General features: G+C 44.2%; 1 protein-coding gene and 1 pseudogene across 1 annotated transcript in view; both read left to right on the top strand.

Annotated features, from left to right (window-relative positions):
- Positions 1 to 657: 657 nt before the first annotated feature.
- Positions 658 to 4,946, top strand: LOC147331885 (uncharacterized; annotated as a pseudogene).
- An 8,331-nt stretch (positions 4,947 to 13,277) lies between these two features.
- rgs9a (regulator of G protein signaling 9a) overlaps positions 13,278 to 16,397 on the top strand; it is a 42,638-nt gene continuing 39,518 nt past the window's right edge. Inside the window, exon 1 of the mRNA XM_086288195.1 lies at positions 13,278 to 13,483. Coding sequence (XP_086144321.1) covers positions 13,415 to 13,483 — 69 coding nt within the window. The 5' untranslated portion in view covers positions 13,278 to 13,414. The remainder of the gene's footprint in view (positions 13,484 to 16,397) is intronic.

The following is a 16,397-nucleotide window of genomic DNA, read 5'->3' as shown; positions in this document are numbered from 1 at the left end:
CAATAAAATCACAATTATTCCTGTACCTGACTAACCCTTCAACCCCGTCACATGAATGATCCCACCCCCATAAATACAATGGTGTGATCCAGAATTCGTATACATCAGGAAGTGACATCACTGAAGTCTTTTGGACAACAGGACCAGAGACAGGCAAGTTGCTCCATTCTTTTCCTTTATTTTAGTCATTTATCTTGTGATATTGTGGTCGTCAACCTCAATGACTCAACACCGTAACATGAAAAAAAGAAAACTATTACTTATGAAAAGTTTTTTGTTAGTTCCTGAATATATGGTGATTTTGAATTTCATGCATGCCATGTGTTCTCTGTCTGGTATTCACTATATTGAGCAGCGGCCCGTTTGTGCAAAAATCTCAACCCTGTTATGTTTTTGATTGTAACGCGGTTGTGAGATTGTTATGGGGTTGAGAGTTTAATACTTTGGTTGTTAAGTTATCCAATTATTTAAATCAATTATTATTATATTCAATCACCATTCTTATACTGCATGCATGCTGAATGTGATTTATGTTCCATGTTAAGGATGCGAGTAAGATGGCACCAACAACAGCAGCAGAAAGGCAAAAGAAGTATCGGGAACGCCTTAAAGCTGATCCTGAAAGAAGGGAGAGAAACCTGCAGAGTGAGCTGAGAGATGGAGGCAACTGTCAAGGTGACAGTCAAGAAATCTGTGGAGGGCACACAAGAGGACCTCATTGAGCTCTTCCACAGCTTTGTAAAGAAATTTCAAATGCATCACTTCAAGCAGCAGTATGCCTTCTGCCGTGAGCTGAAGAACAACATGTCAGGGGAGGAGACTTTTAGAATCAGAATCAGAATACTTTATTGATCCCTGGGGGAAATTATTTTTTGTTACAGTGCTCCATTTTAAACCAACATTAAGACAAGACAGACAATACGCTAACTAAGAATAGTACAATATATACATATATATACATACATACATACATAAGTCACTCATAAATAAATATTTGGAAAAGAAACATGTGTAGCTGTAGCAGTAACCAGTGTGTTAAGTGGATGCGTTGTACAGGGAGCCACAGGCAGGAATGATTTCCTGTGTCGTTCAGTGGTGCATCATGGGTAATCTCAGTCTCTCACTGAACGAGCTCCTGTGACTGACCAACATGTCATGGAGTGGGTGGGAGGTGTTATCCAACATTGTCTTTATCTTGGACAGCATCCGCCTCTCCGACACCACCTTGAGGGAGTCCAGCTCCATCCCCACAACATTGCTGGCCTTACGGATTAGTTTATTAAGTCTGTTGGCATCTGCGACCCTCAGCCTGCTCCCCCAGCATGCAACAGCATAGAGGATCGCACTGGCCACCACAGACTCATAGAAAATCCTCAGCATTTTCTGGCAGATGTTGAAGGACCTCAGTCGCCTCAAAAAATAGAGACGACTCTGGCCCTTCCTGTAAAGTGCTGTGGTGTTTTTAGCCCAGTCCAGTTTATTGTCAATGTGTACTCCAAGGTATTTATAGTCCTCCACAATGTCAACACTGACCCCCTGGATTGAAACAGGGGTCAAGTGTTTCCTGGTCTTCCTGAAGTCCACGATCAGTTCCTTGGTCTTTGCCACGTTGAGCTGCAGATGATTCTGCTCACACCACGTGACAAAGGAGTCGACCACAGCCCGGTACTCTGTCTCATCATCCCTGCTGATGCATCCAACCACCGCAGAGTCATCAGAAAACTTCTGAAGATGGCATGTCTCTGTGCAGTGGCTGAAGTCTGTGGTGTAGAGGGTGAAGAGGAAGGGGGAGAGGACAGTCCCCTGTGGTGCCCCTGTGTTGCTGATCACCTTGTCAGACACACACTGTGGGAGACGTACATATTGTGGTCTTCCTGTCAGGTAATCAACAATCCAGGACACCAGAGAAGCATCCACCTGCATCGCTGCTAACTTATCACCCAGGAGGGTCGGCCTGATGGTGTTGAAAGCACTGGAAAAGTCAAAAAACATGACCCTCACAGTGCTCGCCGGCTGGTCCAGATGGGTGTAGACACGATTGAGCAGGTAGATGATGGCGTCCTCTGTTCCGAGACGAGGCTGATAAGCGAACTGAAGGGGATCCAGATGTGGTCTTACTATGGGTCGCAGCTGGTCCAGGATGAGCCTTTCCAGGGTCTTCATGATGTGGGAGGTCAGTGCCACGGGCCTGTAATCCTGGGGGCCACTGGGACGAGGCGTCTTTGGTACAGGGACGAGGCATGATGTCTTCCACATCACCGGGACCCTCTGCAGACTCAGACTCAGCATAAACAGTTTATGAAAGACTCCACACAGCTGGGGGGCACAGGCCTTGAGGACAAGGGGACTCACTCCGTCTGGTCCAGCAGACTTGCCTGAGTGAAGTCTCCTCATTTGCATCTCAACCTGGTATTGAGTGAAGGTGATGGGTGGGGGAGGGGTGTCAGGAATCTCACAGGAGGCAACATGTGAAGAGAGAGGCTGGCACAGTGGTGTGGCTCTGGATTCCAGGCTGACTGCAGGTGAGGTTGTGGGGGTGGGAGCAGACACTGTGGTGTCGAATCTATTGAAAAACAGATTCAACTCGTCGGCTCTATTCTCACCTCCCTCAGCTCCCCTGCTGTTGGTTGGCCTGAATCCAGTGATGGTCTTCATGCCCCTCCACACCTCTCTCATGCTGTTCTGCTGGAGTTTCCACTCCAGCTTCCTCCTGTAATTGTCCTTAGCCTCTCTGATCTTGTCCTTTAGTAACACCTGGACCTTCCTCACCTCCTCTTTGTTGCCCCCTCTGAAAGCCCTCTTCTTGTTGTTGAGGAGGGCTTTGATGTCCTTAGTCACCCACGGCTTGTTATTTGGGTAACAATGAACAGTCTGAGCTGGAACAATGGAGTCGGTGCAGAAAGTTATGTAGCCTGTGATACACTCAGTAAGCCCATTGATGTCCTCGGCGTGAGGCTCACAGAGTGTTTCCCAGTCGGTCACCTCGAAACAGCCCTGTAGTTCCGCTATTGCCTCCTCTGACCACCTCCTAACAGTCCTGGTGGTCACAGGTTCCCTCCTCACAATTGGCACATAGCGGGGGGTGAGGTGAATCAGGTTAACTAAAACAGCAAGCTCCCCTCCTTTATGCTTACCGCTAGCGATGCTGTCCCTGTCCGCCCGAACAGTGTGGAAGCCTTCCACGGAAGCATTCTCATCGGGAATGACCTGGTGCAGCCATGATTCGGTGAAACACATCAGGCTACACTCTCGGTATTCCCTCTGACTCCGTACCAGTGCTGAGAGCTCGTCGATTTTACTTGCCAACGATCGCACATTTCCCATCACGATAGACGGCAGACACGGTTTAAACCTCCTCCTCGCTTCGAGCCTCCGCTGTCTCACCGTCACCTTTTTTCTTCTCTTCTGTCCTTGACCTCTGCATCCCCGATGTGTTTTCCTCCAAATTTCAGCTGGTACTTCTGCGGGCACTTCTGCGGGCCTGGCCAGCGAGCCGGCCGGCATCAGGGCGATCAGCTGATCTCTGGAGTAAACAGTCCGTGCGTGTAGGAGATGTGCCGCGGTCCCGTTCCATGATAAAAGTAACAGTTCCACGGCCACCAGAAGAACAAAAACTCTCTCAATCCACATGATTGAGTAAGAGATAGAAAACGGAGGAAAATACAAGTCAGAAAAAAAAAAAGAATACGTAAGAAAAAAGAGCTAAACTAAGAGAAAAGCAGGAGCGACTGTAACAGGCTGCACGCTGGTTGGCGCATGCGCACTAATAATTTTTTACATGTTGACAAAACTTTTGTTTTGTTGATCATTCATTTTTGTCATTCGCGGTTAGTATCATGGTTGCTAGGCAACCTGAACAGCGCGAGGCAGGCTAGACCGTCCCATTTCACAGGCCTCTCACTTCCGCACTTCTCGTACTTATAGTACGCACCGTGCGTAGTACGCGTACTTCAAGCGTGCAGACCCTGAATTGGGACACAGCCAGAGCCTGTGTGCTTTAGCACCATCTCCCCCAGTAGACATAAAGGCCCTCCAGCAATATGGCAGCACCTAAATCCTGGGCTAGATTACCTTCAAGGCCAACATCCACAAGTGTCTTTGCTGCACTTTTTAAGCCTGTACGCGATACAAACAACGAGGAAACTTCTACCTTTTCACTACAGAACTGGACAGAAGAGGATAACTGGACAGAAGAGGATAACTGGACAGAAGAGGATTCAAGGCTGGTTCTTGGAATTTTTCGAGGCCAGTCATGGAAAAGGAGCACCAGATGGTGTCGGGGGAGCCTTAAAAAGAGCAGCTGACATGATGGTAGCAAAGGGGCATGACATCCCAGATGCAGAAGAGTTATTCAGGGCCTTTTCTGAAACAAACACAAGTGTGAAACTGTTCTTTGTGAAAAGCGAAGATGTTGAGGAAGCTATGGAGAAAATGCCGAAGCAGATACCAGCTGTTCTTGGAACCATGAGAATTCACCAGGTCGTTACTGCAGCTCCAGGAAAACTGATGGTTCGTGATGTAAGCTGCATGTGCACAACACAGAAGCAGTTTAACTGCAAGAGCTGCAACACCCAGTGTTTCACTGTTGGCCAGAAGATAGAAACAGCTGTATCACAGACAGGCAGTGGGAGGAATCCAGAAAAAGAAATCCAGTGGGAGAGTCCGGAGCTGGTTGGTAAATGGTGTATTCTCAGATATGACGATGATTTGTATCCAGGCATCATTCTAAACATACAAACAACACAAGTCCAGGTCAAATGCATGCATCGTGTTGGGTCAAACCGATTGTTCTGGCCGCATCAGGATGATATCCTCTGGTACCTGTTTGATGATGTCCTTGAACTCATTCCACCCCCACGGGCTGTGACAAGGCGCCATGTGGAAGTCTTGAAACAGGTGTGGAACCGACTCACAAGATGAATTCATGAAACAACCGGCACATTCATGCATATATACAGACACACACACCGAAGCAAGCACACACATGCAAAAACACGCTGACATGGACACTGATACAGACAGACACACTGAAATCGTTAACTGATTATTATTGTTATTACTTCAACCAGTTCAACAAGTTTAATTGTATGTTATCGGAGCAAGGGTGAGGTGACTTGTAGCACCTCATCAGCACTTATGCCTAGACACACACACACACGCACACACACACACACACACACACACGCACGCACGCACGCACGCACGCACGCACGCACACATTATGCTACATTTGAGCAATTCACTTTACAATGTTTGTTAGTTGTTAATGTGCTGTTGTGGTTGTTTTTACTTGAGATTAATAAAACTTAACTCTACTGCAGTTTGTATCTGGTGTCCTTGCTATGGTTACAAAGTGAGATATAATGTTAATGGCAGTCCTGTACATTGAATTTAGGAGTAAACAACTGTTTATATGTAACGCTGTATTTGTCTCTTCAACCCTGTTATGCTAGTCTCAACCCCGTCACACCTACATTTTCATATATAATTTTCTTAAAATGTTGAAAAAAATAATTTAATGTTTGGGGATCTCTGTCTAAGATATTGAGCGCTATCATATGATCATTGATTTTTATTACAATTCTTAGTTAAACTAAATTTTTGATTAAAAATGACAAGATTGCTTTCACTCATTAGTTACATTTCAGGATTTAAGAAAGTAAAAATTTGTGATTTTATGTAACTTTTCTATGTAAAATTATTGAATTAGTATGGGGACATCTAATTAATGTAAACATATTGATGTCTTTAGAAATACATTTTATGATAATGTTCAGAGAGCCTCCAAAGTGTCCATAACGGGGTTGAAGAATTACAGTCACTACATCTTGAAAATATGATCAATAATAAAAGAAAACTAATGCCTGAGATGGGAAAATGCATTTTTCTGATAGTTAAATATATCCTTAATGATGTGGGATATACATATAAATAATACATTTTGGTAAAAAATGTGGAAACATCCAAGTCCGATTTTAACCATTCTCGTGGAATGACTCAGTTAGTGATGGTGAGATGAAGCCTCGTGATGAACTGAAGCTTCCATCCACCTGGTCGACTCATGGTTCGAAACATTGTGATGATTCATTTGCTCTACTGCGCCATCAAGTGGACGATTCAAGTGAAACAGGCTCTGTGATTATAATGATGTGTAAACCTCTAAACTGAATAAAAAAATTGTTATTATTGATAAATTGTGGTTATTTATCCCGAATATTGTCTCAGTATGTTTGATACAAAAGAGAAAGTGGAAACTATCAGAACAGAGTTTTGGTATGATTGTGTAACTGTTAGGGCTGTGTGTCGTCACTGATTTCTAGAATTGATTTGATCCACGATTCGATTCAAAGTCAGAGAAAATTCATGACGATGTTTACGTGACGCGTAGTTTGGATCTTCTTTTGCTGCTGGTTTACTCAATATTGTTTGAAGAGAGATCAAACTAACAGCTTCAGAATCAGCGCAAAAAAGACGTAAACACAAAGCGCGGACCCGCCGAAACATCAGCGAGCTGTCGGCTTTCAGCCCGGACCGTGAGAAAGGCGACATCTCACTCAGTGGCGGTCCTAGCCTGTTTGGTGCCCCGGGCAAACACACACACACACACACACACACACACACACACACACACACACACACACACAAAACATATTAAGGATTGTACATTAACATAAAACTGTTGTCGGAACCACACTGAATTTCGCCAGAGAAACACACACACACATATATGAAGAGAGAGAGAGAGCAAACAGCTACCAGACAGCCATCATCATTCGTCATACAATGAGAACAGGACAAATCAACACTTGACACTGACTCATTAATATTAAAATCTGTAACCTAATGTATTATTTGGAGTTTAGTCTGTTACTGTTACTATTTTTACCATTTCTTTCTTTTTCTTTTTTTTTTCCCAGATAAACTATTCAATTTATTGATTTTCTTACATAAATTCAGTACAGATCACACCCCAGACATTAATCCGCTAAAAATCACTTATTGCCTTGGCTTGATTTGCATCAACTGCATCTATGACAATCATCTAAGTCTTCTCTATCTTTAACTTTGTAAGTAAATGCGCATTCCAGAAAGAGCTTTGTACATGTATACATGCCATTACTGTACAACCTCACCTTGTAGGTGTATACCTGGATTTGCCTTAACCTTTCACAATGAATCAGTGCGCACCGTTGAGATAATCTAAAAAGCAGAAGAGATACGTTTACAGAAACAGAGACTGAACAAGTCGCCTTTCTTCGGGAATGTTATTTTTACCATTTCTTCTTGGAGCAACTGTAACCCACATTATTTCCTTCAGGATTAATAAAGTATTCTGATTCTGATTGTTTCAGGATGAGCTGCCATCATCCAATCACACATCTGCTTACCTGCATCTTTGCTCGTTTCTCCTCCTCTTCTTTTCTATTTTTTCTAAACTGAGCACCTGATGGCTTTGAATGTTTCTTGTCCATCTTACATTGGTTTTAATTTTGCACTCCAGTATGAACACCCATCCCCCAACCCGAGGATCACCACAACATGACCTAACAGACCTACACCCTAGTTCACTTTGTCTAAGGTGTATTTCTGGGATTTCACACAACCCAGGATTCAAATCCTGGGTTGTTTGGCTCTCGGCGAAGGCAGTCACACTTTTCTCCTCCTTCCCCTTATCTTCCCTGCTTAGCCTCTTGTGTCCTTGTCTTGTCTCGTGTGCATTACTTTCCCTGGAACACTCTCTCACAGTCTGTTCTCTAAACCTAAAAGAGAATTATGGCTTTGATCAACTGGTCTCTGAATGCTATTTACACCCTTTTCTCAACAAGAAGTCTGGGCTCGGGAGAGCCCGAGTGCCCCGGAGGGACTTTCGTGTACACGATGGATGGGTGGCAGAAATGGAGGATCGTGTGCCTGGCAGGACTGTGGATCGAGGACGCTGAAGATATCTACCTATTTGGAACCATGATAACAGGGTTCTTGCTGATCGGAGCTGGCTTGGCCCTGGCTTATCGGAGAATTAAGGAAGCGGAACCGGCTGTTCAAACCCCCACAAGGCTGTCCGCTGGGATTGAAACAATGGGACGAGGTGTGGCTTCTCAGAAAGGACTCACTGAAGGCAGCATGGTTAAGAGCTTGGAGACACTTACGGCTGCAGTGAAGGCTCAGAATAACACCTCTGAGCGTATGTATGTTGGATTACATCAGAGAAGAAACCACTCGGAACAACTCTGGGCGGAAGCTGGATTGAAATTCTCATGAGTCTTTGCAAAAGAAAAATCACCATCATAATGCGGATACCCCTTCGGCGCCAGCTGTGGGCCCAAGGCTGGAGCCGATCAACAACTCCCTGATAACGACTGTGTTGAGTCTGTTCCTTCCCACTCTATGCAAGGCCACCTGGGTTGGCTGGTAGACTGTTTACTTAGCCTGATAGGGCGGAGGACACTGTCTCAGCTGAACTCTGGACACGCACACACATACATTTACACTGATAAGCACTCACACATCCCCCTCCCCTTCCAATGCCTTCGATGCTTGTTGCCTCCTGGGAACACGAGGCAGGTCTGGGCCCCCGCTGGAGAGACGGCGCAGTGGCAGGATGGCTGCTGTGTTGCCTGGGATTACTCCTCACCCCCTACCCAACCCTGTTGCTGGTCACGTGCTCCATAATGTTGTACTGTGGACATTTTCTGTGCTTTCTGTGCAGAGGAGTTTTTTGTTTCCTGTTCTCATGCTGTCCTCCTGTAGCCCAGCATGAGTAGAGGTCTCTTTTTTTCCTCTTGTACTTTCCCATTGTAGTGTACATTTCAGTAATGCAATCGTTCTCTGACTTGTATCCCCATGATGTCTGTGTCGTGTGTGTATGGTCGGGGGGCGGGTTCATTCCACTGCAGGGCAACCTGCATGTGGCGAATAAAATTTGAACTTGAACTTGAAATCACGAGTACATAATGGGCTTGGATTTACAACATTATGAATGAAATGTGCTTTATTTGGAAGCAGCCGGCCCCGCCCCTTTTGACAGGTTGTGTGTGAGACTTTAAATCATCAAACTGTAAATTATAAATTAAATTGTTATTGATCCTTTACCCCGAGTCCTAAAGTTATATTTATTTTCTTACTCTTCTTATATTTATTGTTTGTTTACTTGCACCGCTATAACTGGAGCCTCGTCGTCTCGTCTCTATATGCTGGACTGTCTGTAGCGGAGATGACAATAAAGTTTACTTTGACTTCAGCAGCGCGCAGGCGCACCGAGGGCTCTCGCGCTCACTTTATAGAATTTAGAAAAAACATTGGTGCAAATTATAAGTCTGTATGATGTCTGGTGTTTTCGTGTTTGTTGGTTTGTTTTTATTTTGCGAGTTGGTTATTAGACGCTGCTCCAGCCAGCCAGAGACTCCCCGCCGCCCCGCGCTCTCCTCCCTGCGCCGCAAGCAGCAGGCGCACCTCGCAAACGGAGGGCGTCCTTACTCGCAGCAAATGGGCGATAGAAAACCGATCGGTGCCTGTGACATTCCCAATACGCGGTGGCTGATGTCGGGGCAGCATGAGTACGAGCATTTTTTTGCCGATGCCCGTGATGCCGCCCCCCCACCACGATGCCGCTCTGGGGAACCTGATCTCACTGATTCTGATCCGTCGGCACTTTGTGTTTACGTCTTTGTGCAGAAGCCGTGTTCCTGCTCTCATTTACTGTTCTAGCTGTTTGGTGGTTGTTGAAATTTAGTGAGGTTTAACGTGAGATTCTGGCATTTCAGGGAAAAAAAAAATAAACAATTGATTCAGGATTTTAATGAATCGATATCACGTTATCCAAGCCAGAATCGATTTTAATCGATAATCAAAACCCGCCCCTAGTAACTGTGTAATCATGCTTATGTGCATCTGGATGACACAAACTAGTGTGTGGCGCTTCACTTTTTAATAAACTAAAAGACAGAAATCAGATGATAGGATCTGTAGTGTTGTTTATTTATATTATGATGCTTATCATTCCTGATATTTATTACTGTGTGCATACTTTATTAGAAGAGAGGAGAAAAAATCTCTTCCTTGCTGGTTCCATCGAAGAAGAAATGCTCAAGAAACTATGTAGGACGTATGTAATCCAATTCCACAACACAATGTGATCGGGGGAATCAGCTGTGTTTTGCTGCCCATTTTATTTCAAATCTGGCGCGAGCCGGCGAGCCACTTCCTGAATCAGTCACGTGGTACGGACTGCCCGCGAGGCCTCGAACGTCACTGCATACGTAATCAAAGCAAGCCTCGATACGCGCTTCACAAAAACTCCCCCGAGATTACCCGACACGGGCATCGAAGCTTCGACACACAGGACACATCAGTGTGGTATTGCAGTCTAGGACGACTGCTCGGTCTACCAGCAGCTCATGTTTGGCCCCTCTGGTGTTTCTGCCTATCCCTTTCTATGCCCCGCTCATGTATTGAGAGCCATGTGCCTGTTCATCTTAGCCTCTATGGTGCCATTAAGACATTTAAAAAACAATCCTAAAATGTAGGATAGTGTAGCCAGTGGAGTGAAATTAAAATGGGGTAATGTGGTCAAACTTTTTTGTTCCAGTTAAAAGACGTGCTGCGGCATTTTGCACAACCTGCAGGCACCTAATGGATGCATCACTAACCCCACAATACAGTGTGTTACAATAATCCAGCCTAGATGTAACAAAGGCATGGATTACTGATAGGTTTGTAGCATAAACCTATTCGCTGGAACGTTCAAGACAATTTACTACACAGCAAAAAGCAAGACACAAGTCACCATAGTTCTCTGGGTCACTCATGCATGAGGGAGACCTGCCTGGAGCCAAGTGTCGTTCCACCCACTTGACCTCCGTCAGACTCTCAGCCAGCTTCCCCATAGCACTCCTTTTATTGTGGTTACATGAATATGCATCGGTTCATTAACATATGACGTTTCTTATAGGGACACACGTGGACAAAGAGTACCTTGTCTGTGTGTGTCGTGTGTGGGATTATAGTATTATCTTATGCCATGTTATTCCCCTAATTAAAGATTGTGAAGTTATTATGTAGTTTTAGTTTGCATTATTCTACTGAATACGTGGGATTCTGTGTGTGTGTATGTATGTATGTGTGTGTGTGTGTGTGTGTGTGTGTGTGTGTGTATGTGTGTGTGTGTGTGTGTGTGTGTGTGTGTATGTGTGTGTGTGTATGTATGTATGTGTGTGTGTATGTGTGTGTGTGTGTGTGTGTGTGTGTATGTATGTGTGTATGTGTGTGTGTGTGTGTGTGTGTGTATGTATGTATGTGTGTGTGTGTGTGTGTGTGTGTGTATGTATGTATGTGTGTGTGTGTGTGTGTGTGTGTGTGTGTATGTGTGTGTGTGTGTGTGTATGTATGTGTGTGTGTGTGTGTATGTATGTGTGTGTGTGTGTGTGTGTGTGTGTGGAGGGGGGGTCAAGATGTGACCCCGTGAAGACTCCCCAAAGCTGGTGCCAGGAGTCTAGCGGTACATCTGAACAAAAGGCCCTTACACTCAAACAGGTATACGTGTGTTTGCTATACCATATATCAGCAAGAGAAGATACGACCTCTCCTAGCAGGTGTGTGATCTATGCCAGAACACTCTGAAGAGTGAACGCACCCCCCTCTTCATGCTACACAGAGTTGTTATGAGACATTCTTTCAATATGCCATCAACTATATACTTCTAACCACAAATGATTACATGTTTCTCAATACAAATGACAATAATAAAATATAAACCCAACAATTACTGTCTCAAAAAGCTGTTTCGATAAGACGGGCTTTAATTTGGTTAATTGCCTCAAATGAAAAAAGCGAGATCGTACAGCAGCTCTGACCTGGCTTTCAAGTTTAAGATCTGCCTCCATTTTAACTCCCAGATCAGTGATGACTGGTTCAACATACTGTGCCAGCGAACCAAGATCTATAGTAGTGGCCTGCTCATTACACAGATCTGGTCCTGTTGGATCTGCCTTTGATACTGTGGGTCACAGGATCATGATAACCAGACTCAAGAACCTGTTTGGGATTACTGGTGTTGTTTCAAATGGTTCATGCCATATTTATCTGAACGATCTCAAGTGATGATCAACAGTTTTGCCTTGTGAGGTACCTCAGGGATCTGTCCTGGGTCCAATTCTCTTTATGCTTTATATATTCCGCCTAGGCCAAATTATTAGGCGCTACAATGATATCTCCTACCATCTCTATGCTGATGACATTCAGTTATACTGTTCTTTAAAGTCTCTGAGTTTCATAAATTGTTTAGTTTGAGTAACTGCCTGACAGAAATTAAGCAATTGTTAAATGACAGCTTCCTCCAGCTAAACTCTGATAAAACAGAAACTCTAATTGTTGCTCCAGACCATGGTCTCAGAAATCAGGCAGCATATCAGCTTCTTAGAGCCTTCTGTTAAATCGAGCCTCAGAAACCTCGGTGTCATGTTTGACAGCTCGATGTGGCTCGATTCTAAGCAGCTGGTCCGAAACTTTTTTTTTATCATCTAAGGAATATTTCAAAACTGGGACTAATGGTGTCAAAGTGGAGATGATTATTCATGCTTTTATTTCTTCCCGTCTGGATTATTGCAATGGTCTTTTTATTTGTTTTAACAAATCAGCTTTAAATTGTCTTCAGACTCTGCAGCATGACTTTTAACAGGCACCAACACAAGAGCTCATATCACTCCAGTTTTAGCCTCCCTTCACTGGTTGCCTGTAAGTTTTAGGTTTCATTTTAAAATTTTAGTTCTAACCTTCATGGCCCTACATGGTCAAGTACATATCTGACCTGCTGAAACCGCGTTCATCTTCCCGAGCTCTGAGGTCATCAGGTCAGAGTCTGCTGGCGGCCCCACACACTCTATTTAAACTCGTGGTGGTCGGGCCTTTCAGACAGCAGCACCATGGCTGTGGATTCTCTGACACTGTTTTTACACCGACTCCATCGATTCTTTTAAAAAACAGCTGAAGACATTTTATATAGACAAGCTTTCAACTAATTTGTTGTTTTTATGTTGTATTTTGCTGTTTTACATTGTACATGTTGTATTTTCATTCTTTGCTTTGTGAAGCACTTTGTGAAAAGCACTATATAAATACATTTTACTTACTTACAGCCATTACCACTGTACCCTGAGACACAGCATCGATCTTGACTCTTGTCAGTCTGAGCCAGGCCTTTCTCTGTAATTGCCTTGGGTGAGAGAAAAAGCTTACAGCTGACTGGAGGATTAATCCATCCTTAGCCTCCGGTCTTACAGTCTCCTCACAGACGCTACCTCTGTTCACTGCAGGCATGCATTTGCCTGTCAGCAACTAAACCTGTTCTAACTGGGACATTTCATACCAGGATTTGATTTGATTGCTTTACATCTGATTCGCTCGTCATTCATCTGCAAAAATGACTATCAGAACAGCGCGCCCAAACCGGGCACAACATTTCCAGCCCCGTTTGTATTGCCTCAAAAAGGTGGGTCAATAGCATTTCTGTTATAGCATTATTATGTATTCCTTTTGTAATATATTTTGATTATCCATCATTCTTTAATAATTAAAGGCTTTTTCACGTTAGGTTCTAGATTTCTATATAAACTGCTTTGGTGAAAAAGGAAAAATACAAAGCACGCGAGCTGCAGTAACCTTGTTTTCCTACCCCCTGTTCTTAAGATTATATAAAGATTTTTCTGTTGCATGCAGTATCTAAGGGATACCCATGCATTTGCATGAGATTTAAACATGATTGGTTTGCCAGCATAAGAGGCTTGCTGAAGCTAATCTTTTAGTCCACCTAAAAGCTAATTAATGTTATTGTTTGGCAGCATGGTGTCACTGCAGTCTAAAGCATCTGAACAACCTTATTGTTATGCACTTCAGATAAAAATATTAACTTTCAAACAATTCACTGGCACAATGAAGCAAAGACACAGGAATAAGATAAACAAAGAAGTATTCCAGTATTAACCTAACTAATCAGATTCTTTATAAAGTAGGCCTGGTGTTTTACAGTATGAACGCTATTCTGACCCAGTTTACTACTATTCCAATTTTAAAAAACTCTGAAAGAGAGGGGCTGAGCTGTCAACTGATCAACACTTGGTGGTGAGTTGGATCAGGTGGCGGGGGGCGGTGCTGGACAGACCTGTCACACCTAAACGTATAGTGAGGGTGCGCTGGGAACAGTGGTCCGTGAGATCTTTAACACACACCTCCGGCAAAGCTTCAACAGCATTCTGAGGGAGACTGGGGACATTGAGTCCCAGTCCGGTCTTTAAGTCTAACGTCGTTAGCCATGTCTGGGCCCAAACTCCGCTGCAGGTCCCAAAGTCAAACGATCATTGCAGCATTACTGAGAGTTGAAAAACTCTTTAAATTCTTTCATCTTTCATAAAATGATCAGTGTGGCTGCTCTACCAGGTGTACCAATTAAGTTTAACATCCAGGCATCCATGAAGACGGAATTTATGACATTTAACGGAGTTAGAAGTTAGCAGGAAGTTACAGCTCTGCTATCACTTCCAACATAAATGAAGACAGAAAACTAAACAGCAGTGACGTCTGCAGGGTTACTGAAGTTGGACTAGCTGGTAGATAATGATGTGCTACGTCATCGCTAGCGCGACAAAGCTATGTTAGCATAACATAAATAGTAAAGCTGGAGGACGAATGCTAATGAACGGAGGACTTTTTTCCACTCGATAAAAGTTAATGTGAGCGTTCCCGATAGTTAGGGACAAATGCAATCACATGGCAGGATGCTGTAAACTTCAGTCAGGAGAACAACTGAGATAATCCATCCACAGTACGAGGTTAGTCAGTAATATACTGCTGCATGGACTGTAGTTACATAGGAAGGGTTTAAAAACTGAGCTTTAAAATGATTAGCGGTAATAAAAACCGAGAGAAGCCGACAGTGAACACTGACTGTTTTTAGTGTCTTTTTTAAAAACCGGATAGAGATCGACAGACTACGTGACTTGTGTGCGTTGCATTGTGGGTACAAGTGGCAGCAAAATCAAAACACTGCATCAAGCGCTAGCATTTCCAGCACCGGTAACCATTCATTCTGCTGTTTTAATCCCTACTTGCATTTTATTTGCCCCAAAAACAGTTATGTACAAAACGAAGAAGAACACGGCAGGTCCGTACAAAGACAGACTTGACGAAAAGGCAAAAAAAAAGTACGAGGAAAAACAACAAAGTAATGAAAGGGTTTGGCCCATACGAGCATACAGAGTGGACTGAAGACATTAGCGTGCTGCCCCCACCTTCATCACGCTCATATTTATAATTATATGTTCCTAAGTGTGAGTGCATACACTCATGAAGTGTTTGGTAACTTCAGATCCCTGCAACAAGCCCAGTTCCAGTTTACCGATGGATGGGTACAGGACACTGACATGTTCTGAGTAGCCAGATATGTAGGTGGACACCAGGTTTTATTCTAAGTGAAGGGCAACCCTTCAAAAAATGGACAGAGCAGTGGAGTAGCCAAGCGAAAAGAACAATATAAAACTCGATTACTAAAATATCATTTATTTCACTTTTTTTTTAAACAGTTAAAAACACCCCAGGCCACTTAGAACACACAGTCAAAACAACACTGAAAGTCCACTGGCGTCAGCCACAGCATTAAAATCCACCAAAATTGGACAAAGAAAACCCAGCGACGTCCCCGGCCGTTGTGTCTGTCTCTTTGCATGGAAGAGAGAGGGGGCAGCGATAGTGACCGTTCTTTCCAGTGAAAGGGATTTCTTGTAGCAAGCTAGTACCTACAATCCTTTGTGGTTTTACCCTGGAAATGACGTCACATTTTCGAACTCTATAGACCATGTTCAGCATCTCCATTGCCTGAAGCTGCTGCACTGAGCTGCGGCTGCAGGAGTGTTGGTAACTGTTGTGGTGGTAACCCCCGAACCAAATGGAGGTGAAGGGAGCCAGCAGACTGAAGAAGAAAGCCTATCGGGCTTGGTTAGCTTGTAGGACTTCGGAGAAAGCTTATAGGTACCGACTGGCCAAGCAGCATGCGGCAATGGCTAAAGCAAAAACTCGGGTGTGGAAGGAGTTCAGGGAGGCCATGGAAAAAGATTTTTGGACTGCCTTGCAGAGATTCTGGCAAATCATCAGGCGACTCAAGAGGGGAAAGCGGCGCTGTACCTGCATTATGTATATTGCAGGTGGAGCACTGCTGAACATTGAACATTGTCATGCAGTGGAAGGAATACTTCGAGGACCTCCTTAATCCCACTGGAGGAAGCAGAGTCTGGGGATGAGGGGGACGACTCGTCCATCTTTGGGGGTGAGGTCTCTGAGGCTGCTAAACAACTCCCTGGCAGAGGCTCCTGTGGAGGGTGAGGTGCACCCCCTGAGTTCCTGAAGGCTCTGCA

The sequence above is a fragment of the Aulonocara sp. 'chitande type north' Nkhata Bay genome, linkage group LG4, assembly GCF_057382095.1.
Source record: "Aulonocara sp. 'chitande type north' Nkhata Bay isolate Kocher_YH1m ecotype deep benthic linkage group LG4, A_spYH_male_GT1.1, whole genome shotgun sequence".
NCBI lineage: Eukaryota > Metazoa > Chordata > Actinopteri > Cichliformes > Cichlidae > Aulonocara > Aulonocara sp. 'chitande type north' Nkhata Bay.
Note: the sequence above shows the minus strand (reverse complement) of the source record. Positions and strands in the feature narration are given on the sequence as shown.